Source organism: Blastomyces dermatitidis (genome assembly GCF_000003525.1).
Source record: "Blastomyces dermatitidis ER-3 genomic scaffold supercont1.2, whole genome shotgun sequence".
Lineage (NCBI taxonomy): Eukaryota > Fungi > Ascomycota > Eurotiomycetes > Onygenales > Ajellomycetaceae > Blastomyces > Blastomyces dermatitidis.
In genome coordinates this window covers 1678729-1699085 of record NW_025544775.1, presented here as the reverse complement: position 1 = coordinate 1699085, position 20357 = coordinate 1678729, and the positions used below count along the sequence as shown (strand labels likewise).

Sequence of the window (20357 nt, the reverse complement as noted above, 5' to 3'; positions counted from 1 at the left end):
GAAACAATGCCAATCCCTACGCGGAGACTCTCCCTCCGTGAACCTCGCATCGGCCAGCAACGGAAGCCTCCTCCTGATCTGGATCGCGAAGCTACGGTACGCTACACGAAACTTTACCCATCCCCGTGAAATTAAAAAGAAGGCAATTGATACGTGAACTGTGCAGAAAGTAAAAAGGAAAAACAAGGCATCCCTTCTCTAACCTACGTATGCACATAGCACAGATCCCCGAAATTGAGAGCCCCCGACCAACAAAACCCCGTTCAAACACTGTATCGTCCACTGCCACAACATCTTCGTCGGCATTGACATCCGCACCAACCCGGAGCTCAAATCTGTCTTCCCATAACCAGCCAACCTCGGGTCTTCCTCAGCCAGCCACGACCACAACAGCACAGACAAACTCTAGAGGTAATGGTGGCAATGGTGGTGACGGTACCCGTGCAGCTCGTCGTCGCAGTCTCTTGCCACAGCGTAGCAGTTGGCAAAAGGGCGGTGCAGGGGGCGTTCTTTCGGGCAGATCGCAGCTGCAGCTGCAGGATAGTCAATTACAACGGCTACGAGATGCCCATACTCAAGAAGCTCAGGCCCCAGCGCCCAAGTCACCTGTATTAGCGCGACATGTTGAAACCTCCGCTCCAGCACCAGACCATGGTCAGCCACCTCCTCCGTTGTCGCCGTCAAAGCTATCCAGACCGGCGACCAGTCCTACACGCGCCCAAGCTGCAGGTATGAGCCGGTTGGAACGACCGGGATCAGCGAATGCACCCAAATTGGATGCATCGAAACCTCTGGATGGACCTCCCCCCGGCTCCGAAAGACCAGAGTCGTCCAGCACGACCAGCTCGCAACTGTCGAGACCGCAAAGCGGACATATTCTGACAAAAGCTCAAAGGCCTCGCTCTTCAAGCACAATCACACAGGGATCGAGACATCAAAGTAAACCTACACAGCGCATTGAGAGACCTGAGAGACCTGGATCAGGGCACAGGCCTAAACCGGACGCCCCGAGGCCTCAACCAGCAAATGCAACACGATTGGAGAGGTCCGCATCATTAAGGCAACCCATTACGTCGAGAGTGACCACCACTGCGAATCATTCGCGACACCAAAGTCATCTTGTAGGCTTGACGAAGGGTTATGCTTATGCAGGTGTGAAACAGGGCGAGGGCAGCACAAGCCCCACTCCATTCAAAGTGAACAAGCCGCAATTCTCTACTTTCCAGCAACATTTCAGTCCTAAAAAGGGGCCGAAAACGAAGCCGCCTATCCCTCCTGCCTTGACATCCCCTACAACCGCAACCGCAACTGCAACTGCGACCGGAACTGGAAATGAGCCATCGACACCGATCCATCCACACATAGCAGCCTTACAAGTGGAACTCCTTCAGCTCCATCTCCTCCACGCCGACTCTATACTCGCTAGACGAGAATGGGAATCCAGTGCTGAGCAACAACTCCACAAACAGCACAAATCAGTGGTGTCCAAGTACCGCACGCTGCTTGCTCAGGAGCAAGCAGCACAGCGTCATATCAACAACCTCGCCCTTAACAAACTCGCGGCAGATAACAAGACACATACGAGCAGAAGCACCAGGAATAATAATTATAATTATAATTATAATTATAGCAGCAGCAGCAGTCCCTACGACTTCTCGCAGCAAATCCAGGTATTGTCGCGCGTGATACAGGATGTTGCAACTCTTACGGATATGCACGGGGGCAGATATATCTCCTGCGTCCGCACCTTTGAGAAATGGTTCGAACACGTGGCGAGGGTGAGACAGGGCAGGACCGGAAGCCAGAATCCGGCCCGGTCCCAAGAACCAGCTCTTAACAAATACGGCGACGATGATGACGCAGACCAGGGCAGCAATAACAATAATGATAATGATAATTCCAAAAGCAGCTGCGAGTACGAATTCATAGACTCCCTTGGCTTCAAGTGGAAGGAAGAAGTCGCTGCGCTGGGCGTGAAGTTGGAACTCTGCGCTAGAGAGCTGGATTGTCTTGACGTTGATGTTGATGTTGTTAACGGACGTATGGCGGACGGACAACAAGCCAAAGGTGTCGATTCGGATGTGAGTATGCATAGCGAAGGTGGTGATGGATGTCCGCCATCGTCAGCGCTGGTTCGCGCTGTACGGGGGCATAAGATGCTATTGGCGTCGATGATTGACGAGTTGGAGGTTATGAGTGCGGTTGAGGCGGATGTTGGGAAGTTGGAGAGGCTGTGGGTTCGGGGTGCGGTTGATCGGTTGGATTCTGGTGGTGGTGTTGCTACTACTACTATTGCTAGTGGTGGAAAGGAAGCGAGACGGCCGGTTTGGGTTGTTGGGTGAGTTGAACACACCCATGCTTTCTCTTGCGGCGCTGAATTGAACAGTGAGCATTGTCATGCTTTCCTTTTCTTTATTGTTATTTCTTATCGTTTTTTTTCCCTTGAAGAGTAATGTTATGGATGATGATTGAACGTGACTTGATCTCATATCCCTTTTGACGATGATTGGCGCAGGCAAGAGTGATTTTATTTTATTTCTATACTTCCCACGAACTAATATATAAGTTAATTAATGATATGTCATGATACAACTCATTTTTCCCCCGAAGCGCTGGATGTTTTTTTGAGGGTGCGGGAGATCTACACACAAGCCCGGGGCTGGTTTGGGAGTAACTGAGAAAGTTACCTTCGCCCCCATGGAAACTCTGTCACTAACCCTACGCAAACATGCAAGTTACCTACTTCTCGTATTCCCATCCTTTGCGGGTCTCCAAACTGCACTGGATCAATTTTTCCGCTTTTCGATTTTTTCCCCCTTTCTTTCTACTTTTTCCTAGAGTGGCTAGGTAAAAGAAATAATGGCTACACTGGACTGTCCAGGTGGGGAGGGGGAAACCGACTTGCCGGCCACAAGAGAATCGTAAACCTAGTCTTGAATTCTTAGGTTGATAGAAGCGAAGCAAGGAAAAGGAGAGGACAAATCCCATCAGTAGGCTGCTTCTGACGGCGATTGACATATACTGATTATAGCCATCTGAATGCTTCCGATATCTCTGGGGTGGTGGAGATGGCATATACATGACAAATGCTGGAAGCGAAGAGCTGAAAGGGGACAATAGAGTAATAGGATGGATGGGCGTAAGGCTATATCAATAGGTTTACTATCCAAAGAAGGGCAGGTATATTACCCCCAAAGGTAAGCCACGATGCCTCTCAACCTGAGAGACAGTGGCGGTGAAGTTGTATATTGGGGGACTCCGGCGGCCATTCGTCTGATCCGCACATAGCAAGGGAAAAGTGCTTTTACATCCAATTGTACATACATCCCTACTATAGACACAGGCTGTTATCAGACCCAAACTCGACGACAAGCGTAGTAACTTCCATAGGGTCTTGGATACTGATGTCATAAGCAGCCAATCACGTGATGTTGTCGATGATGCCGCGGGCTTAAGCCCCAAGGGCGGGAGAGTGGGGTCAAGCAGCAGCAGACAGACCAGACCTGGAATCAATCGCAAGAGGAAGAAGACGGACGGGACTGACTGATAAGAACCTCAGGACGCCCCTTGGGCTGCAATCTTCCTGTCGACATCGAAGACAACCGCTACTTTTGTGAAAGTGTAATATTGGATTCCCCCAAACTTCCAACGTATTTTTATGTGACTGTGTCCTTGGTCGCTTGTTCATCCTTTTTTTCCACTTCAACAACTCCGCTTGACGATCGATAGCTCCCAGAACTTCATCCCTAACAAGGGGAACTTTGCGAGCATTGTATTCATTTGACCAGAAGCTTAAAGTCATCGTACTTAAGTTTCGCTCTAGCCATAAACCCACGAACAAAAAGCCTCGTCAACCTCAAGAAATCCGCAGCTGCCGCCACCGAAAACCCAAGCCCGACGATTGTGACAAATATACCTTGACGAATCTGACATATCCGTGTTGTGTCAATCCCGGGAGGCGTGATCTCTGTACTGATAATGCTTGGAAACTGAAAAGCTTTCTCCTAACTCGTTGCGGGCTGTGTTGGCTTGATCTTGCAACATGAAGTCGGTTTTGGAAAAGCGCCTCCTTAGGCGTGAGCTTGGGGACTATACGCCCTACTCGAGTATCTCGGGAATCTATGGAGATAAAATTTGGATAGATGATATGGATATTGTGAATGAACTGGGTGGTCATACTGGTTGCGTTAATGCCTTAAGGTATAGTATGCCTATTAGCTAGATTCTCGAAGCTTGGAGCTCTGTGGATAGATGGGTGGATGACTACCCATCTCTACGTATGGATCTCTTAAACAGAATATAAGCTGAACTTATATGCCTCTAGTTGGTCTACTTCCGGGAAACTCCTGGCCTCTGGCTCCGACGATCAGCACTTGAATATTTACTCCTATCAGCCTGATTCATCCACCGCACCCTTCTTCCTCAATACTACCATACAAACTGGACATTCCGCGAACATTTTTTCTGTAAAATTTATGCCACACTCCAATGATCGGACACTTGTCTCGTGTGCAGGCGATTCGGAAGTTCGTGTTTTTGACATTGAGCACTCGGGTCGAACATCTGCGGCATCGGAATTTGCCTCCCCCCCTAGAGGCCGTCGGTTCAATAACTTTTTTAATGGGATGTGGTACCTCACAGAGGCGAACACGAATGCTCGTGTCTATAGATCCCATGCTGACCGAGTGAAACGTATCGTCACCGAGTCCTCGCCCTATCTGTTCCTCACTTGCTCTGAAGACGGTGAAGTTCGACAGTGGGATCTACGGCAGCCGTCTTCTGCATATCCTTCGCCTCGTGGCGGCCAAGGCTTTATGGCTTATAGGCCGGGCCTTAACCATGACGATTCCAATGTTCCCCCCCCGTTAATATCATACAAGCGGTATCACATCGACTTGAACAGTATATCCTGTTCTTCGAGCCAGCCTCAATATATAGCCCTCGGAGGAGCCCATTTACACTGCTTCCTTCATGACAGGCGAATGCTGGGGCGTGACTTCCTTGCTGAACGAGGCCAGATGGGAAGTCTATCGCCTGTACCTGGGAGTTCTGATGACGACGCGATGGGTCAGGCAACCAGATGTGTCCGACGGTTCGCCCCAAACGGTCAGAAACGAGTCAGAGCTAGAGATAACGGTCATATCACAGCATGCAAGATAAGCGATGCCAATCCTAATGAAATAGTGGTCAGCTGGTCCGGGGATCACATCTATAGCTTCGATATTATGCGCAGCCCTGATGCTAGGGATGCCAAGAAGCCTGAGGAGCCGACCATTCAAGATGGCACTCGTACTAACAAGACAAAGAAGGGTAGGACCCGAAAGCGGAAGCGAGAGAATGCCAACCCCGCATCCAGGGCGAGTAGTAATAGATATAACCTACGGCGAAGGTCTGGCAGTATCCAAGAAGATGAAGATATGTCCTTCAGAGTCCGATATGGCAATGGCCGGTCAGAGGATATTCCACTCGATTCCCTCCCAGGTGGTATACCTGACGCCCCTTCCGATCTGATAGAAAGAGCACGGGAGTCAGTCCTCAACGAGGCCCAAAAATTAAGCTTAAAAATCGCAAAGACTCTCGTTGAAATCCGAAAGCTCCTCTTTTCGGTTGATTCATCCATAAGAGTGGCTGCTGAGTCCGAATTGACACCATACACGGCCTCCTTTATTTCTACCTTAGGACATGCTGCGACATGCCTATCTGAAATGGACGAAGTCATCAGAACATGGAGATATCCTCTCAACCCATCCCATGATGATGTTATATTCCAGCAGGCACTGCGGAGGAACCGTGAAACCTCCCGGCGCTTTGTACAAGCGTCGGGTACGCTAGCCAGAGTACTCGGAGGTCGGCTTCAAACACCTTCGGATTCGGATAGTCCTCAGCTGGAATTATTCCGCCAAATTGTACCCGCCCCAACGGAAAACGGAATGATAGATCCTTCCTCCCAATTTGGATACGATTTCCTAAAAGCCATTCTCCTCTGGCTCGAGGGCGGACGACAGGCTATGTTGCAGGGTTTCAAATGGAATCGTGCCCGTCGCCATGATAGTGACAGATTCCCCATACCTGAAGACGCTGGCGACGATTCTATCGAAACTATATTAATTCCATACCTCCGAAATCTGGCAGGTGATGATGCCATCAAAAATGTGGATGCGTCGAGATTTGAGCACGATTCATCTCGCGTCTTGTTCGGCTCACAACTAGCTGCTGTTAACGCATTTGCGGAATCTGTTAAATTGTCTCTAGTCGACCTTTCTGGAAGCGCTGCTGCTTCTATGGAAGAAGAGGATGGTGAGGGAAGTGAGGGACGGCCGAATTTACAAGCTTTGGACCGCCGTGCGTCCTTTAGATTCTGGGGCCTTAAGGTGGGCAGAGGAATACTTATGGATGTGGGCGAGGGTGTCAACTTTGAATTTGTTAACCGTGCCTTTGGTGGTATTCGAACTACTGTGGAGGAGGAGGATGAAGATGACGATCAAAGGGAAAGAATACAGGAGGACATCGATCCTGACGAGGAAGAGGAGCAGATCGAGGAGGTTAGACTAGTAACTTCTACGCATCGAGAGAGTAGCAGGGAGCAGCGGGAAGCGGAAACTGCTATGAGTGACCAACCTCCACGTGGCCAAGAGTCACCAGTAGCCGGCTCGCTGGAACAACACCAGACAGATGATGATTCCAATGAGGAAGATGACTCCGGAACAGATGATGAGGGTTCGGACGACGCTCATGATTACCTCTCAGATTCAGATGACGACGGCCACGCTCTCGACTCTGATGATAGTGGCGAGTTTGGCGGGTCCGCTGGCCGTTTGTTTATCCGGGGTGGCAATCGACGGAATGCCGTTGAAAGTAACGTCCCCTGTTCATCGCATGTAAATGTTTATCGGGGACATTGCAATGTCAAAACGATCAAAGATGTGAATTATTTTGGATTGGACGACGAATATGTAGTCAGTGGCAGTGATTCCGGGCATGTATTTATCTGGGACCGGAAGACCTCGGATTTGGTTAATATTTTGGAGGGAGATAGTGATGTTGTCAACGTGGTTCAAGGTAAGATTTTTAACTCAATCCAAATATCTTTCTAGTACAAACCTCAGGCAACTTACTTGGAATTCTATAGGCCACCCGTACGAACCAACCCTCGCGGTCTCTGGGATCGATCGAACCATCAAGATATTTTCTCCGGACATTCGAGCTCAGCACAATGCCCGCCTAGGGATTAACATTGCGGACCCGGACGCGAGCGCCAATATCGTTTCTGAAAATCACCTCGGAGGAAACCAAACTGACCGTCGAGACATTGGGCTCAAAAGTCGAAAGTGCATGCACGACAGCTACCAGATAATGAGTCAAAATGACATCAACCGGCAAGGGGGGATGAACGAAGCTTTCATCACGGTACGTGGGATTCAATCGCTCACCGAGTACAGAACGAGAGTATCATTCTCTGAATGGAACTCGTGGTTTTCATAAAGAAAGAAACAGTAGTTCCGTTAAATCACGCTTGTACTCGGTGCCCATTTCCTTCCTTGGCTCTTTGGCATCCTTGGGGTCTTTTTCTAATACTTACTTATGTCTTGTGCTATATAGAGAGGTATGCTAGCGCGCCTGGCAGCCACGCTGAGAGAAAGACACGTTGTCCGAGGCACCATAGAAGCAAGCACAGAAGGGGGCGAAGGGGGTACCATCATCTTGGATGAGAATTGCAATGTAAGTACGGGCATTTTTTAAACTGGTCATTCCTTTCCTACAGTAATCTGTTTGTAAAATAAGCGACGTAGTTGTTGACTGTTTGCACCATTAGGTTATGTGAATCCGTTTCGTCATGTCGCTGTCTATTCCTTTCAGCATGGAAGCCAGGGGGAGTCGATGCCTTCACTTATTTGATTACTGCAAATTTCGCACCGCGATATCTGTATACCTTTCAATGCTCATATAATTACGAAAATCACGACACTTAAAAGTTCTTTCGTCTCGGTTACTAAAATCAGCCAGCAAGGATAGTATGTTGATGCTGTGTGGAACAAGAAATGAGTGGAGAGAAGTAAGGAGGAATTAAAATACTACAAACCTCAGATATTTAACATGCTTATTCTTATATTTAACCTATAGTCTAAATACTACTAAGCTGTTTTTATGAACGTGTCAAATAAACCTTAGAATATTAGAGAGGGCCCTTGATAAACGATCACAGAACAATTCTATTTCTGTTATCTCAGCAAGCTCAGACGCTTCTCCAGATATCATTGCTGTTTTAACACTGGATTGATGATTATGTCATGAGCTAATCTCAAATAAGCAATAAGCTAACCCAAATAGTAAAATCAGGTCATGTGAGTGATGATATCTTGCAAAGTGTCTGAGAAGATGTTGGGGGTCCCGCGGTTGGTCGGCCCTTCTACCAGCAGGCGCTGGTGGTGATTGAGCTCTTTTGCCCCAGTAGCCTACAGGTTATGAGACCGTTGAGCGTGAGCCCCGCTGTGGTCAACATGCATGGGTTCAATCCCAGAATGGACTTAAAAATTCCTAACAAATACCCTTGAACATTTTAACAGTGCCAAGAGACATCCCAGGAGTGTGCCCTAGAAGTCCCATGAGCCCTAGGACTGAGTGGTCCAGTCCATTATTAAAAGGAGCCATTGTGGGGAGGCCACTGAAGAGAGCCACTGAGGGGAAGTACTGTACTCTGTGGTAGCTGGTCCGAGGGGGGGTGTTGGGGGTCCCGCGGTTGGTCGGCCCTTCTACCAGCAGGCGCTGGTGGTGATTGAGCTCTTTTGCCCCAGTAGCCTACAGAAGAAACAGTTTCTGATTGTTAGTAACACAGGAAGGATTTACTCAGTACCCTGAGTATGGAAGAGAATTCCAACTCAACTTCATAGATTCATCATTTCTGTATCACCTTGAAACCTTAGAATAACAATGTTCTCGCGATGTATCTGATTTTTATATTCATATCTCAAGTTCTTAGAATAGAAGTATCATCTCAAAGTTGACCAGTGTGTTTTTGAACACAGGAATTTTGATTCAATTTCTCATACAAAAAAAAGCTCTTAGAAATTCTGAGATCAAAAAATATGATCATTTTCAAGAGTATACATCTATCTTAAATATAGATTTTTTTGAAATATTAAAGAAATATTTCTATTCTTCTTCTCTTTAGCTATAAGCTAAGGTGATTTTCAAATCTCAAAGATATATGGATATATAGTAATAGAAAGTCAAAGTTAAAGAATCTGAAAAATCCTTGTAAATCTCAGAAATCTTCATTGAAGATGGAATCATTTCTTCTCAGATCCTCTGGCGAGGATTGCTCTGAGCACATGACTTGTATCAAAAGTAGGTTAGTGTCATGCCGGATTAACTAGTTAATAATAATGCTGCAACCCGTTCAAACCGAGCCAGAGGTCTGAGCCCGCTGAGATAACTATTTCTGTATGTTTTAGGGTTTACAGGTCACATGATATTGAAAAATTCCCCTCCCAGAAAAGGTGATTGCATCCATCCTGGAGTTCTTAATGAGGAGTTAATGATTGTCTTACGATATCGGCAACTAGTGGATTATGCCAACATTGAGATAGGCTTGTTGGCGTATAAGCTGAGGGGTTCGCCAGTGTAGATATATCCACCAAAACAAGAAAGAGAACGGCTACTGCTTTTAAGAACGGACAGGAGCTGATCTTCCTTTTCCTTCTATTTCCCTGAAAATACCCAGTAACTAGGAGATGTCCAGTTCTGCAACATCTTCAGCTCTTCTGTCCCTCTGCTGTTCGTGAAACAGGATCCAACTGTGCAATATGGCGGCCAAAACCAAGTGCAACGGGCATAACAACCTGAATGATAGCAAAAGCCCTAGCTTAACTCTCCTTATGCAGCGAGAGGATGCCACGGCTTTGCTTTATGTGGATCCTCATAATCCCATCCGCCATCTTCAGCGCGGGATCATACATTCGAAGCTTGGGTATCCCGACCTCGCAGCGGCGGATGCATATCGCGCGCTGGCGCTGTTTGAGGCGGTGATTGATCCGGACTCTAGCGAGTATAGGGCTCGTAAAAAGGTGGGGCTGGATGCCATGGAGTTAATGGGTTCTTCTGGGCTTGTGGATGGTGTTGCCGCCATAAGTATTCGCGGTGGAAGTGATCATGGCGGGCCCGAGAATTACGACGATGATGCAGATGATGACGGGCATATGGAAGAAGACGAAGATGGAGATGAAGAAGAGGGCTTCGAATCCATTTCTCAAGACGAATATAGGGAAAATATACGACATGTGTACATATTGCTCGTCCAAAGTCTCGTTCAGTGCGGCTGCATGAGAGACGCATATAACTTCTGCGTTCAGGCCATGGACCTCCCGGACTCGGAGCTTAAATCAAGCCTCAGTGTGTTCGAAGAACAACTCTCTATCATAAAGCGCTCGTTTGTAGATCGCCAGCGATCGCGGCAGCAGAAGGAAGGGCGTGGAGGTTCCGCTGACAATCAAGACCAAGGAACGGACGAGGGGCTGCTGGCCAGACTCCAACCTGCTGACCTTGATGCACAAGGATACGCAAGGAGAGTTCTCTATCCATGGAATACACACGAGCCAGATCGCAGCGCGCCTGAAACTCTGCAACTTCTTAATGAAAGACTCAAGAAAATAGCGCCCAAGTGCGAAGTGCGCGCTGTCGCGCTCCCTGCATTGTACCACAACACAGTTGGTGGGGATCCATCGAGTAAACAGGAAGAACAGGAAGAAGAGACCTCCATCCAACTTGGCCTCGTAGCTACCGAAGACATCGCCCCCGGCGAGACATTCCTGCACGAATCCTCCCTCCTAACTGCCACGAATCGTCTACATGATAGCCTATGTGATGCCTGCAACGGACCGATCCCCTATCTCTCTGCGGCTAATTCCTCTGTCGCCTGCGGAGATTGCGAAGATACCATCTTCTGCAGCCAGGAATGTCACGATCTCGCTCAGGAAGTCTACCACGCGGCCGAGTGCGGACAGGAGGGTCTTGAGTCCATTGGAAAGGACATACAGGATCCCAAAGATAAAGCTGATTACCTCTACCTGCTATTGTTAGGCCGCGCCATTGCCATGGCTGCTACGCAGGGCATACATCCATTAGACCTACCAGAGGTGAAGTATATCTGGGGCGATTTCCACCCGCTGGACGACGGCATGCTTCCTCCAACGGCAGTCTCAGCGTCAAGTAACAATAACAACACCGCCAACCTCCAACCCCCTTCCGCAACCCTTCCCTTCTCCTTCCATCTATCAATCCTCCAACCCACCCGCATCCTCGAGGAAATGGGTCTGGATCCCTTCGCCACCTTGCCCACGTACGACACCTGGGTGCTAAACACTCTCTACGCCAAATTCCGCGGCACGGCGTCTGGCCGCTTATCGACATGGGATGGCGGGCCGGAGGTCTCTGCTGTACACCCACTCTGGTGTTTGGCGAACCATTCGTGTGATCCTAACGTCCGTTGGGAGTGGGGTGGGGAGATTACGTTCACGGTTAGGCGGGAGGATGAGAGGTTTAAGTGGGGTGGGAGGAAGGGCGGGGATGCGGGGGATGAGAAGTGGACGGGGATTAAGCGTGGGGAGGAGATTTTGAATCATTACTGTGATGTGGGCTTGGGGGTAAAGGAGAGAAGGGAGTGGGCCATGGGAGCGTTGGGGGGTGCCTGTCGATGTGAAAGGTGTCTGTGGGAGGAGAAACAGATAGACCCGGACGAAAGGTGAGGGAGGGTCTATTAGAGGATTGAAAAAAATATTATTTTCCTCGGATACCTCGTCTTTATATTTTCCCCCCCTCCCCGCCCCTTTCCTAGCTTTGCTGCGGCTGTTCCTCATCCTGAGCTTAGAATGGATCTTACATTTAATCCGCTACCTTGCATACTAGGATTATATCTTGTCCAATGAGTTAACTATCGATTACACAAAAAATTAAAATTCAGTGAGAGAAACTGATATTGATAGCTAAATAACCCCCGCCCATCTTTCTCATTATATTTTCATAATAATCATCAGCAGCATTATGGAATCTAATATACACATATATTCGTTTTCTTCATCCACTCAAACAAAACAAAGAAAATACTTCTCTTGTATCAAGCCATCCGGGCTACTAAATTCCCGAGCCTTGTGTAAAACTAGGCAAAGACAACAGGACACAAGGCTAAAAAACTTATTGAGGAGATAAGTGAAAATAACCATCAAATAAGCAATGTTGAGGCATTTGGGTGGTCCAAATGGCCAAGAAATGGGGACCAAAGATAAGTAGTAAAATATCAATAGAACCCCTTTGGATGGAGGAATCAAAAAAATAGATCGAGGGAATGGAAGAACGAAAACGAGGAAAACAATCAGAAAGAAAAGTCGTTCTAATAGGTGGGAGAGTTTATTGAGCATGAGTAACAAGTTCCTCGTACAGGTTGTCAGGAATTTTTCGTACGATCAAGACAGTAAGAGCAATGATTTCTTTGGCATCTAGTGCAGGAAGCGACCGTAGAATTTTGTTTGGACTATAAAACCAAAATGTCAGCAAATGAAACATGTATATAGTTAAAGGGAAGGGGAGATAACAAGTAATCAATCCAGAAATTTTGGTTCGCTGGATCCCCAGACATACCTTGGACTTGCCAAAATTGTATCCCGCAACCTAATTAGCTGAGCAACAATGCACAGAATATTTAGATGCGGTCCGTAAGCGAAAAGGAAATCCCAGAGGTGCAAGACCTCAGGCAGCGGCGGAGTGCAGGCACATAGCGTGAGAACAGAGGGGAATGCATACAATTCAGCATACATTCCCTTCCTAAACAGGTGGTTTGCTAGTTTGGGTTCGACGACCTCCAAACATCTATCCACAAGCTTAAGTCCTTTATGTACCCCGTCCATAGTGCCTCTAACATACCCAGGACATTCTCGGGTGACAAAATAATGAAAAAGAGCAAATGCTTCTACTTCACTCCTGGAAGCGTATAAAAATGGGGCGCAGAGGACATTCATTCCTTGTACGTAGATTGCGGATTCAGAGGTTGCATGTGAAGTTGTAGAAGGGGTGTTACAAGGGGCGGAGGAGAAACCGTCTGTTGTGGACGGCGAGGGCTCTGGTGAGGGGTTTCTGGGATGACATGATTGTTGGTATAAGGAAGAGAGTTTTGCGGTTTCTTCTTTCGAGTCGTGGATTTTCCAGGCAACGGCATTGAGCAGGCGAATCAAACTCGCCTCTGTGACACGGCGCTTGAAAAGAGGGTCTGTAGCTAAAGTGCGGAAAGTATCATTGCGGATTTTTGTATATGCCGGAGAACGTCCTCGATGGACAAGCGAAAGATATTCATCCGTTGGCAGAGGTGCAACGTTAAGAAGGGCTAGCCAAAGGTAAATGCGATTCGGGGACTGAGGCAATGAGGTCAACTAGTGAGCTACATGATTGAGTGTTTCAAATGACATGAAAATATCATACCATTCCATCGCTGTCAGAATCAACCCTATTGGACAGAACAAGATATCTTAGGTCCTGTAAACCACTTGCAATGCTGTCTTCCGGCGGGCCTTCCCGTAGCAAAGCATCCAAACCAGACCGCTTCCCTTGGAGTCCCAATGACCCTGACTTTCTTCCACCAGTAGGTCGCTTATGAGGCTGGGGTTGGTGATGCTCGTGGTCGTGGTACTGCTGATGTTGTTGCTGGAAAGCGGCGAGGCTATTAGCGGTGACATCGCTATTCGATCGAGTTCGAGCTCGAGTACGTGTCATTGGCACATGTGGTTGCATATTTTGGGAGGCCGCATTTTCTTCTGTACGCTCCCGGTGGCTGGCGGTATTGCGGTGGAGGGGTGGGCGGGGTTGAGGTGGGAAAGTTGGGGAATGCGATGAGAGACTTTGGTGCGATTGGTATCTACGGAGGGTTCGAGTGGTCTGGGATGATGGTGGAGCACCCGAAGGTGGCGGGAACTGGAACTGAGAAAACCCTTTTGGGCTCATTCTTGCTGGAGGCGAGTGCGGCGAGAATAGTAATGGAATCAGTGATGCCAGAATAGAGAGGAACCGGGCCAAGTCATGGTTCCTGGGTGAAAGTGGGCGTTGATTAAAAGGGAGAGGTGGTTATCGTTGTTGTAAGTGCACCGGTTGCAATGGCTGTACGGAGTATATCGTGGCAGCTTCGTTGTCCAGCCTTCATCCTGGCAAAATCGCTGGCGTTGATGTTGTTGGTTGATCGATGCTGCTGTGGGGAACTTCAAATCGGCGCCAAAATCGGTGGTTGGCGCTTGTCTTGGCGCCGTGCTTAAATAATACACGCGACGCGATGTAGCAAGGTTAGGGATCGTTACGTTGCTACCTACCGAATTACCCATGGGAAGGAGAAACTGTATCGTCTGTGCCTGGATATGCTGTGTTCATGTAGCAATGGTTACTCTGCTCTGTACAGAGTAGATTTCGATAAGACATGCATCCAATTATTTATTTCTCAAACAATAGAGTGGGGCTTAAGACCCTGAAAATATGGTCCAATCCCTAAAGCGTAGGAACCAAACAACAATGATGAAACTCGATCAACCCAAATACACCAATTCGCCTATGCACATCCAAGTATGACATGAAATGGTATTTCGTACATAATATGTTGTCAGGCATTATTCATTGTCCCTTTTGTTGTCGTGCCCCTGTCCAACACCACTCGCAATTGCTGTACCGCCAGTCAGACTCTCAACGAATTCCTGATAACGAAATACCTCCGATCTTTTTCCTGCTCCTCCAAAACCTCCTGGTTTTGCTCCTTTCGCTCCAAACGCCCGTCTTCCCGTAAAACCATTAACTACTTCTCTGACTTCTCTTTCTGTCAGGGGAATCTCGTCTGCGTCGGGGCTTGTATTAAGGAGGGCATCGCGAAGCTCATCCATATCTATCTGGCCGCTGTCATCTTCGTCAAAAGCCGCGAAGGCGTTGAGGAGTTCCTGTGGAGACGAAAGAGGGGCGAGCAGGTTCGCAATCGAGTTTAGATACGTGTGTAGATTAAGCGTCTGTGGCCCTCCGGAAGGAAAATAGAGAGAAGTAGCTGCGGAGGAGGAGTCTTGTCCTAAACATCAAGAAACACTTTATGTGAGAAATGCTCATGGACGGCATTAATAAAACACGGGGCTGGATAAATAATGTGGTAAGGTAATTACTACCTAAGTTCAGTAGAATATCAGCAACATCCTCTCTATTGACCTTCCCGTCGTTATCGCGATCTAGAACTTGAAACGCCTCTCTCATTTCACGTAGTTGGGCTTGTGGTAATCTGCTCAGTGTGTCACCGTTCGCAACTGATCTCTCTGGCAACTTCGATCCCATCATTGAAGATGTGCTCTCATTTTGTCTGTGGGATGCCCTAGTTGGTGACGATGTGATTTCTCTGCGCACTGAATCTAAAGGTGATATCTGACTATCTGAGAAGACGGATCCATCCTCTGCAATGTGCGACTGCTTTAGTTTGCTCGGGGACTGGACAGGCGTTGTTGGCCCTTTGCTGCCAGGGCTTCCCGGTGTATTGGGACGAATGCCCGTGTTAGGAGCAGCAACGGAGGGACGCCGAAAGGGAGAAGTACGAGGAGAGCCGAAGGAAAGAGGGGAGGGTTTGTAGGGGGTTGTGTTAGGTGTGACCTAGGATGTAGAGAGATGGCATTTAGCGGAGAGGGAAAAAGCAGGACGAACTAACTAAGCGGGTAACATACCATGATTGATGATGATGATGATGACTATGTTCTTCGAACTAGGACATTCAGATATAGTATTGTAGTATTATAGTATTCAAATTCAATCCTTCTCTATGTTTGTCAACCAAAACTTGTTAAGTCTTTTAATATCGAATATTGGGTTGTAGCTGCCGTTGCCATCCCTTGCCTGCCAAAGCCATCCAAAACCGGAAAGAAGTAAACACTCGGATTAAAGTTTATCCTCCATTTCCCCCGCACCCGGATACAGATAATCCGGTCCCGGGTACTCAGGTAAGGCTTGATGGCACGTGCACTCTGCGGAACATAGCGAAAAGTCCAGGAGAGAAGTCAGACTCGCGGCTTATTCCTCTCCTCCTGGTGGCTCATGGAATTCTGCTGGATCATGGAGTACGACCTTCTCTCTGTATTTCGTTTTATCAATTATAGCGTTTGCAGAGCCATGGTTTGATCGAATTGTTCTTCAAGTGGATAGAAACGGTGGTGCGTTATTAACTTTTGCCCAGCTGCCCCTGAACGTTTCTTCTAAACCCCAGGCACTTCCCGTCATAATATTTACGTTAAATAAATACCCGCTAACGTGATCGCGAAGCCATTATTTTAAACCCTCATGCATCGTCAAGACGTGAATAAATATGCGACTGCCCTCCCCACTGGACGGCGCTATACTCTTCTCTATTCATTCCAATCATGAGTGCTATCTCCCATCGCCCTGGTACAAACGGCTCGTCTCGTGAGAGACGGACTTCCTTTGCGTCTATCCCAACGTCCGCTGCTTCCTCAAGCCAATCCTCTGGCAATGTCCCTCGAAAACTCTCTTCGCAGACTTCTCTGCGTCGACGATCCCCAAACAGCTCATTCTCGTCCTCCCGCCCGCTATCTACCAAATCGTATACCAGCTTCCAGGCGAAGCAACGCAGACTAAAATCCCAGTACCCTCTAGACTCTCCAGAGCTACACGTCGAGTATATACTTGTCGCCTCCTTCCATGTCGACCGTGGCCCCATTATGGAGCATCAATATCCCAGTGCGATCAGCGGAGATGAACACATGTTAGCGGAACTCATGTTGCCAGATCAAACACATGTTCGCAGTCAAGATTGGACCATATTTTTCCTTCACAAGGATGCTGGGTCGGAGGAAGAGAATGAATATGTGGAACCCACTGCAGGCCAACAGACCGAATATAATAATATTAGTCAAGAAAATGAGGGTCTGAACGACGACAGTTCTGAGGCATCTGTGGTTGATGAAGATGAAGAGGACGACGAGAATGGGGAAGGCCCACCGCTTATGTATGTATTAAATCTTGTCAACACGAAACAAGATACATCAGTAAAACGGTACGTGATATGGCTCCATCTATCTTTAGTTCATTATATGTGATTCTGATACCGTTCTAGGGGAGCTGTTGTTAAAGCTATGGCCATATGTACACGGCATTCTTTTCTTCATATCTATAAGGTTTGTGATACAATGCAACACACCACTTTCCGCTGATCTTTCCTAGCTTATTAATTGGTCCATATAGCCTTTACTCCTACTAGCATTGGAAGATTATTTTAAATCCCCCTTCCCAGAAACACTGGCCGCCTTGTATAACTCGCTAAATGCAATGGATCTTTCATTGTTACCCAGATTTACCTACCTTGAACGGCATATCCTACAGGCTAGTGACTCGAAGGATATGTTCATTGAGAAATTCGAGCAGATGATTAAGCAAAGATTGGAGGATGAACGGTTCCTTCATGACAGCGAGGGATCCCCCCAAAAGCACTCCTCTCCGTCTCCGAAATACACCCTGCCCAGAGATACCCATGAATTTGAGTCCAAAATTATTTATAACGATATTGCAATCCCAGTCAAAGTTCCATCAGCTATTTCGCCGGAAACTGTCGGCGACTTCTCTCTCATAAAACTCATACAGATATTTTCTGCTCCCCACGCCAGTTCACCTCAGCCGTTTGGGTTGCACCCTCACCTTACCAGCAGTGGGGCATACACGCATCCTATTATTGTCTTGGTCAATGCTTTGCTTACTCAAAAACGCGTTATATTTTTGGGTCACAATCGGCCGTCTGGAGAGGTTGCTGAAGCTGTTCTTGCCGCATGTTCTTTGGCATCGGGAGGCATTCTCCGCGGTTTTACGCGGCATGCGTTCCCTTACACCGATCTGACTAAAATCGATGAACTCTTGAAAGTCCCCGGATTTGTGGCCGGTGTGACCAACCCAGCTTTTGCCAACCATCACGAGTGGTGGGATCTTCTATGCGATCTCCCGAGTGGCCGTATGAAGATAAGCAGTCGTATTGAACCAGCTCCGGTTACAGAAGGGTCTCTATATTTCCAACAGCAAAATTTAACCCCGCAGCCATCAGTACTCAATTCCGCGTCTTCGCTAAGTGACCTAACTGGCGATTCGCTTTTTATGGATGACATCCTTCGAAGTGTTGCATCGCGACACGGAGAAGGAGCAATCCGCGCAAAGTGGCGGGCTTATATCACTAAATTTACCCGGATTTCTGCCACTTTTGAGCAAACCGTATACGGGGCAACCGCACTTTATGTCATGGCCCCTGGGGAGGGTTCCGTGGACGGTCGACCAGGTGGCCAGCTTGGGACTTACGAATCTCTGCGCGGGCATGGCTATGTATGGCCCGACGATGTTACCAAACAGCGTGAGCTGACTGCCTGGGTATCTCGAATCGAAGGCTGGAGGAACACTCGTTCATATTACTACTTCATCCAGGATACTGCAGCACTCTATCTGACGGGGAGGCCTGTTCAATCCATCGACATTCATCATCATCATGATAGGCTGCGGTCCCTTAAACTAAGCCACGCCGATTCAGCACAGATTTATCTTGCCCTCTCCCAGGTTTGTCAAGACTATAATTCCATATGCCAGCTTCTGACTGTAACGCCGGAAAGTCAGGCAGGCCTGTTTTACATCTCCATGGGCCTTTTCCACCCCAATCCTACTGTACGAGAAGCTGTTATCAGCCTTTTAGACCGTATTTCTGCGCACGAAGCCGGCCGTCATTTTTGGACACAGCTAAGCCGGTTCACAAAACTTGCTTATTTTAGATTAAAAAGAGAGAAAGAGTCAGAAAAAGGCAGCCCCAATGGAGATCTACAGAACGATTCGTCCGGGTCGGGATGGGCCAGGAGAAGCTAGACATGTTTTTTTCTCTTATTGTTAGGACAAAGTGTCCACATACCCATACTTACTGTTACTCCGATACAAGCTGCGTATGAAACATGCACTTTTATTCCATGAATGCCCTTGTTGATTAGCGCTCCACATACCATCTCAGTCTCCTTTTTTATTTCACTCTTCTATAATCCTTCCCTGCTAATGTCCAATATTTTTTTTCTGTTGCTTGTAATGACAACTACATCTTGCCCTTTGAGTTCAACATGATAATCCTGCCACACCCTCACTCCATGCTATCTAATGTTCATATATATATAATCCATATATATACAGCAATTAGCCATGACCCTCCTATTTCGCATCTACCATACATAAACCTTAAGAACCAATGTTATTCCAGTTCCCATGCATCTATTCGTCTATTCGATCATCCAATTGAATGTTGCGATTTGTATTTTTGTTTATTGGCCCCACCCATGTTTCGATTTGCGGATAAAATGTTTGAAATAACAACCTTTGATCTTAGGGCATACTGCAAGGGGGACATGTTATAGGCTACACCTTCTTTCTGCACAGGCAGCTACTGTTAACTACACATGTAGAAGCAAGCACAAGCAGCTCTGGATTCTTCTTCCACATCTCTTAACTGCTGAAAATCCATTCATATATTCATTAACAGATTCTCTGTCTCTGGTAATAAACAATATTGGAAGATTCTGTTATTTTCATCTTCATTGTTTCTCAAGTTCAACTCTGAATGCGGCACGGTACGATCGATATCGAGAAAAACAATCAAGCGCGCTTGATTGCGCCGATTTGCCTCTGTTTATCTTGACCATCTTAGGCTTTCTACAACAATATACGTGGCACAGCGAAGCCTGCGGTTACATGATCTCAACCTCATTGGAACATTCGCGCAGACTACCCCTATTAGCAAAAGAGAACGCTTGCAGAGGGATGACCAGGGCCCAGTATTCATCTAGTCTCTTATGACTCCAAGTGGGACGTGATAATACGCTGTCTGAAGCTGCGTATACTCCAAGTGCGCCCAGGCTCAGTCAGTGTCTATAATGGATGAGCTGATGTGCGTACTCGACTATACAATAATATTCCAGCCAAAAGACTTGCCCACTGCATTTGTTGAAGTTTTTCCTCACATCATTTTCGAAGGTGAGAACACTCAAAGCAAATCATTTGTAAATTTTATATCCCTATATTCGTTGGCATTGAACTTGTGTCATTGGCGTCTTCGACATTAAATTTGCTAGAGTTTACGGAGTATATTTCTCAGGGCTACTCAAGTCCCCCCATCTGCGAAGCGCGAGTTTTTGGCGATTTAATTTCTTTCACCATTTGGTCGGGCCAGCAGCAGGTCGAACATCTGTTCTGCTTCAACAATCTATGAGTGAAATCTAACGCCAAATACGAGCGCCCCCACACGCCAGTCGAATTTATTCCGCGCCATCTCCAGCCTCCTTTCCTCCTTG

The 20357-nt window shown here is 47.5% G+C and overlaps 6 protein-coding genes across 6 annotated transcripts; 4 read left to right on the top strand and 2 right to left on the bottom strand.

The window, feature by feature from the left end:
- Positions 1-6: 6 nt before the first annotated feature.
- BDCG_01533 (uncharacterized protein) lies at positions 7-2342 on the top strand (the record flags this gene model as incomplete). Its single annotated transcript, XM_045417044.1, has 2 exons — positions 7-96; positions 225-2342. 2 exons carry the CDS (start codon positions 7-9, stop codon positions 2340-2342), a joined length of 2208 nt encoding a protein of 735 aa, XP_045273972.1.
- A 1141-nt stretch (positions 2343-3483) lies between these two features.
- Positions 3484-8196, top strand: BDCG_01532 (WD repeat-containing protein). The gene is made up of 5 exons (XM_045417043.1): positions 3484-4200; positions 4325-7059; positions 7130-7407; positions 7600-7719; positions 7814-8196. The coding sequence occupies exons 1-5, from the start codon at positions 4043-4045 to the stop codon at positions 7820-7822; spliced, it is 3300 nt and encodes a 1099-aa protein (XP_045273971.1). The 5' UTR covers positions 3484-4042; the 3' UTR covers positions 7823-8196.
- Positions 8197-9500: 1304 nt separating this feature from the next.
- Positions 9501-12103, top strand: BDCG_01531 (MYND domain-containing protein). The gene has a single exon (XM_045417042.1). It carries the CDS (start codon positions 9804-9806, stop codon positions 11739-11741), a length of 1938 nt encoding a protein of 645 aa, XP_045273970.1. The 5' UTR covers positions 9501-9803; the 3' UTR covers positions 11742-12103.
- On the bottom strand, positions 11952-14225 carry BDCG_01530 (cell cycle arrest protein BUB2). Its single transcript, XM_045417041.1, has 3 exons — positions 13465-14225; positions 12631-13397; positions 11952-12523 (listed from the first exon to the last, which is right to left on the bottom strand). The coding sequence occupies exons 1-3, from the start codon at positions 13981-13983 to the stop codon at positions 12400-12402; spliced, it is 1410 nt and encodes a 469-aa protein (XP_045273969.1). The 5' UTR covers positions 13984-14225; the 3' UTR covers positions 11952-12399.
- Positions 14226-14374: 149 nt separating this feature from the next.
- Positions 14375-15902, bottom strand: BDCG_01529 (calmodulin). The gene is made up of 3 exons (XM_045417040.1): positions 15714-15902; positions 15171-15642; positions 14375-15076 (listed from the first exon to the last, which is right to left on the bottom strand). The coding sequence occupies exons 1-3, from the start codon at positions 15714-15716 to the stop codon at positions 14634-14636; spliced, it is 918 nt and encodes a 305-aa protein (XP_045273968.1). The 5' UTR covers positions 15717-15902; the 3' UTR covers positions 14375-14633.
- A 121-nt stretch (positions 15903-16023) lies between these two features.
- Positions 16024-19837, top strand: BDCG_01528 (protein mesA). Its single transcript, XM_045417039.1, has 4 exons — positions 16024-16196; positions 16306-17056; positions 17117-17177; positions 17245-19837. Exons 2-4 carry the CDS (start codon positions 16404-16406, stop codon positions 18889-18891), a joined length of 2361 nt encoding a protein of 786 aa, XP_045273967.1. The 5' UTR covers positions 16024-16196; positions 16306-16403; the 3' UTR covers positions 18892-19837.
- The last annotated feature ends 520 nt before the right edge of the window (positions 19838-20357 follow it).

Excerpts from the sequence above, each read along its gene's own strand:
- BDCG_01532 (XM_045417043.1), top strand. The coding sequence starts at position 4,043 with ATGAAGTCGGTTTTGGAAAAGCGCCTCCTTAGGCGTGAGCTTGGGGAC. Across the intron at positions 4,201-4,324 it reads GGTTGCGTTAATGCCTTAAG|TTGGTCTACTTCCGGGAAAC; the intron begins GTATAGTATGCC and ends ATATGCCTCTAG. Across the intron at positions 7,060-7,129 it reads TGTTGTCAACGTGGTTCAAG|GCCACCCGTACGAACCAACC; the intron begins GTAAGATTTTTA and ends GGAATTCTATAG.
- BDCG_01529 (XM_045417040.1), bottom strand. Across the intron at positions 15,077-15,170 it reads TGATATTCTACTGAACTTAG|GACAAGACTCCTCCTCCGCA; the intron begins GTAGTAATTACC and ends CTTGATGTTTAG.
- BDCG_01528 (XM_045417039.1), top strand. The coding sequence starts at position 16,404 with ATGAGTGCTATCTCCCATCGCCCTGGTACAAACGGCTCGTCTCGTGAG. Across the intron at positions 17,057-17,116 it reads CAAGATACATCAGTAAAACG|GGGAGCTGTTGTTAAAGCTA; the intron begins GTACGTGATATG and ends ATACCGTTCTAG. Across the intron at positions 17,178-17,244 it reads CTTTTCTTCATATCTATAAG|CCTTTACTCCTACTAGCATT; the intron begins GTTTGTGATACA and ends TGGTCCATATAG.
- BDCG_01530 (XM_045417041.1), bottom strand. The coding sequence starts at position 13,983 with ATGAGCCCAAAAGGGTTTTCTCAGTTCCAGTTCCCGCCACCTTCGGGT. Across the intron at positions 13,398-13,464 it reads ATTCTGACAGCGATGGAATG|TCCCCGAATCGCATTTACCT; the intron begins GTATGATATTTT and ends TCATTGCCTCAG. Across the intron at positions 12,524-12,630 it reads ACAATTTTGGCAAGTCCAAG|TCCAAACAAAATTCTACGGT; the intron begins GTATGTCTGGGG and ends TTGGTTTTATAG.
- BDCG_01531 (XM_045417042.1), top strand. The coding sequence starts at position 9,804 with ATGGCGGCCAAAACCAAGTGCAACGGGCATAACAACCTGAATGATAGC.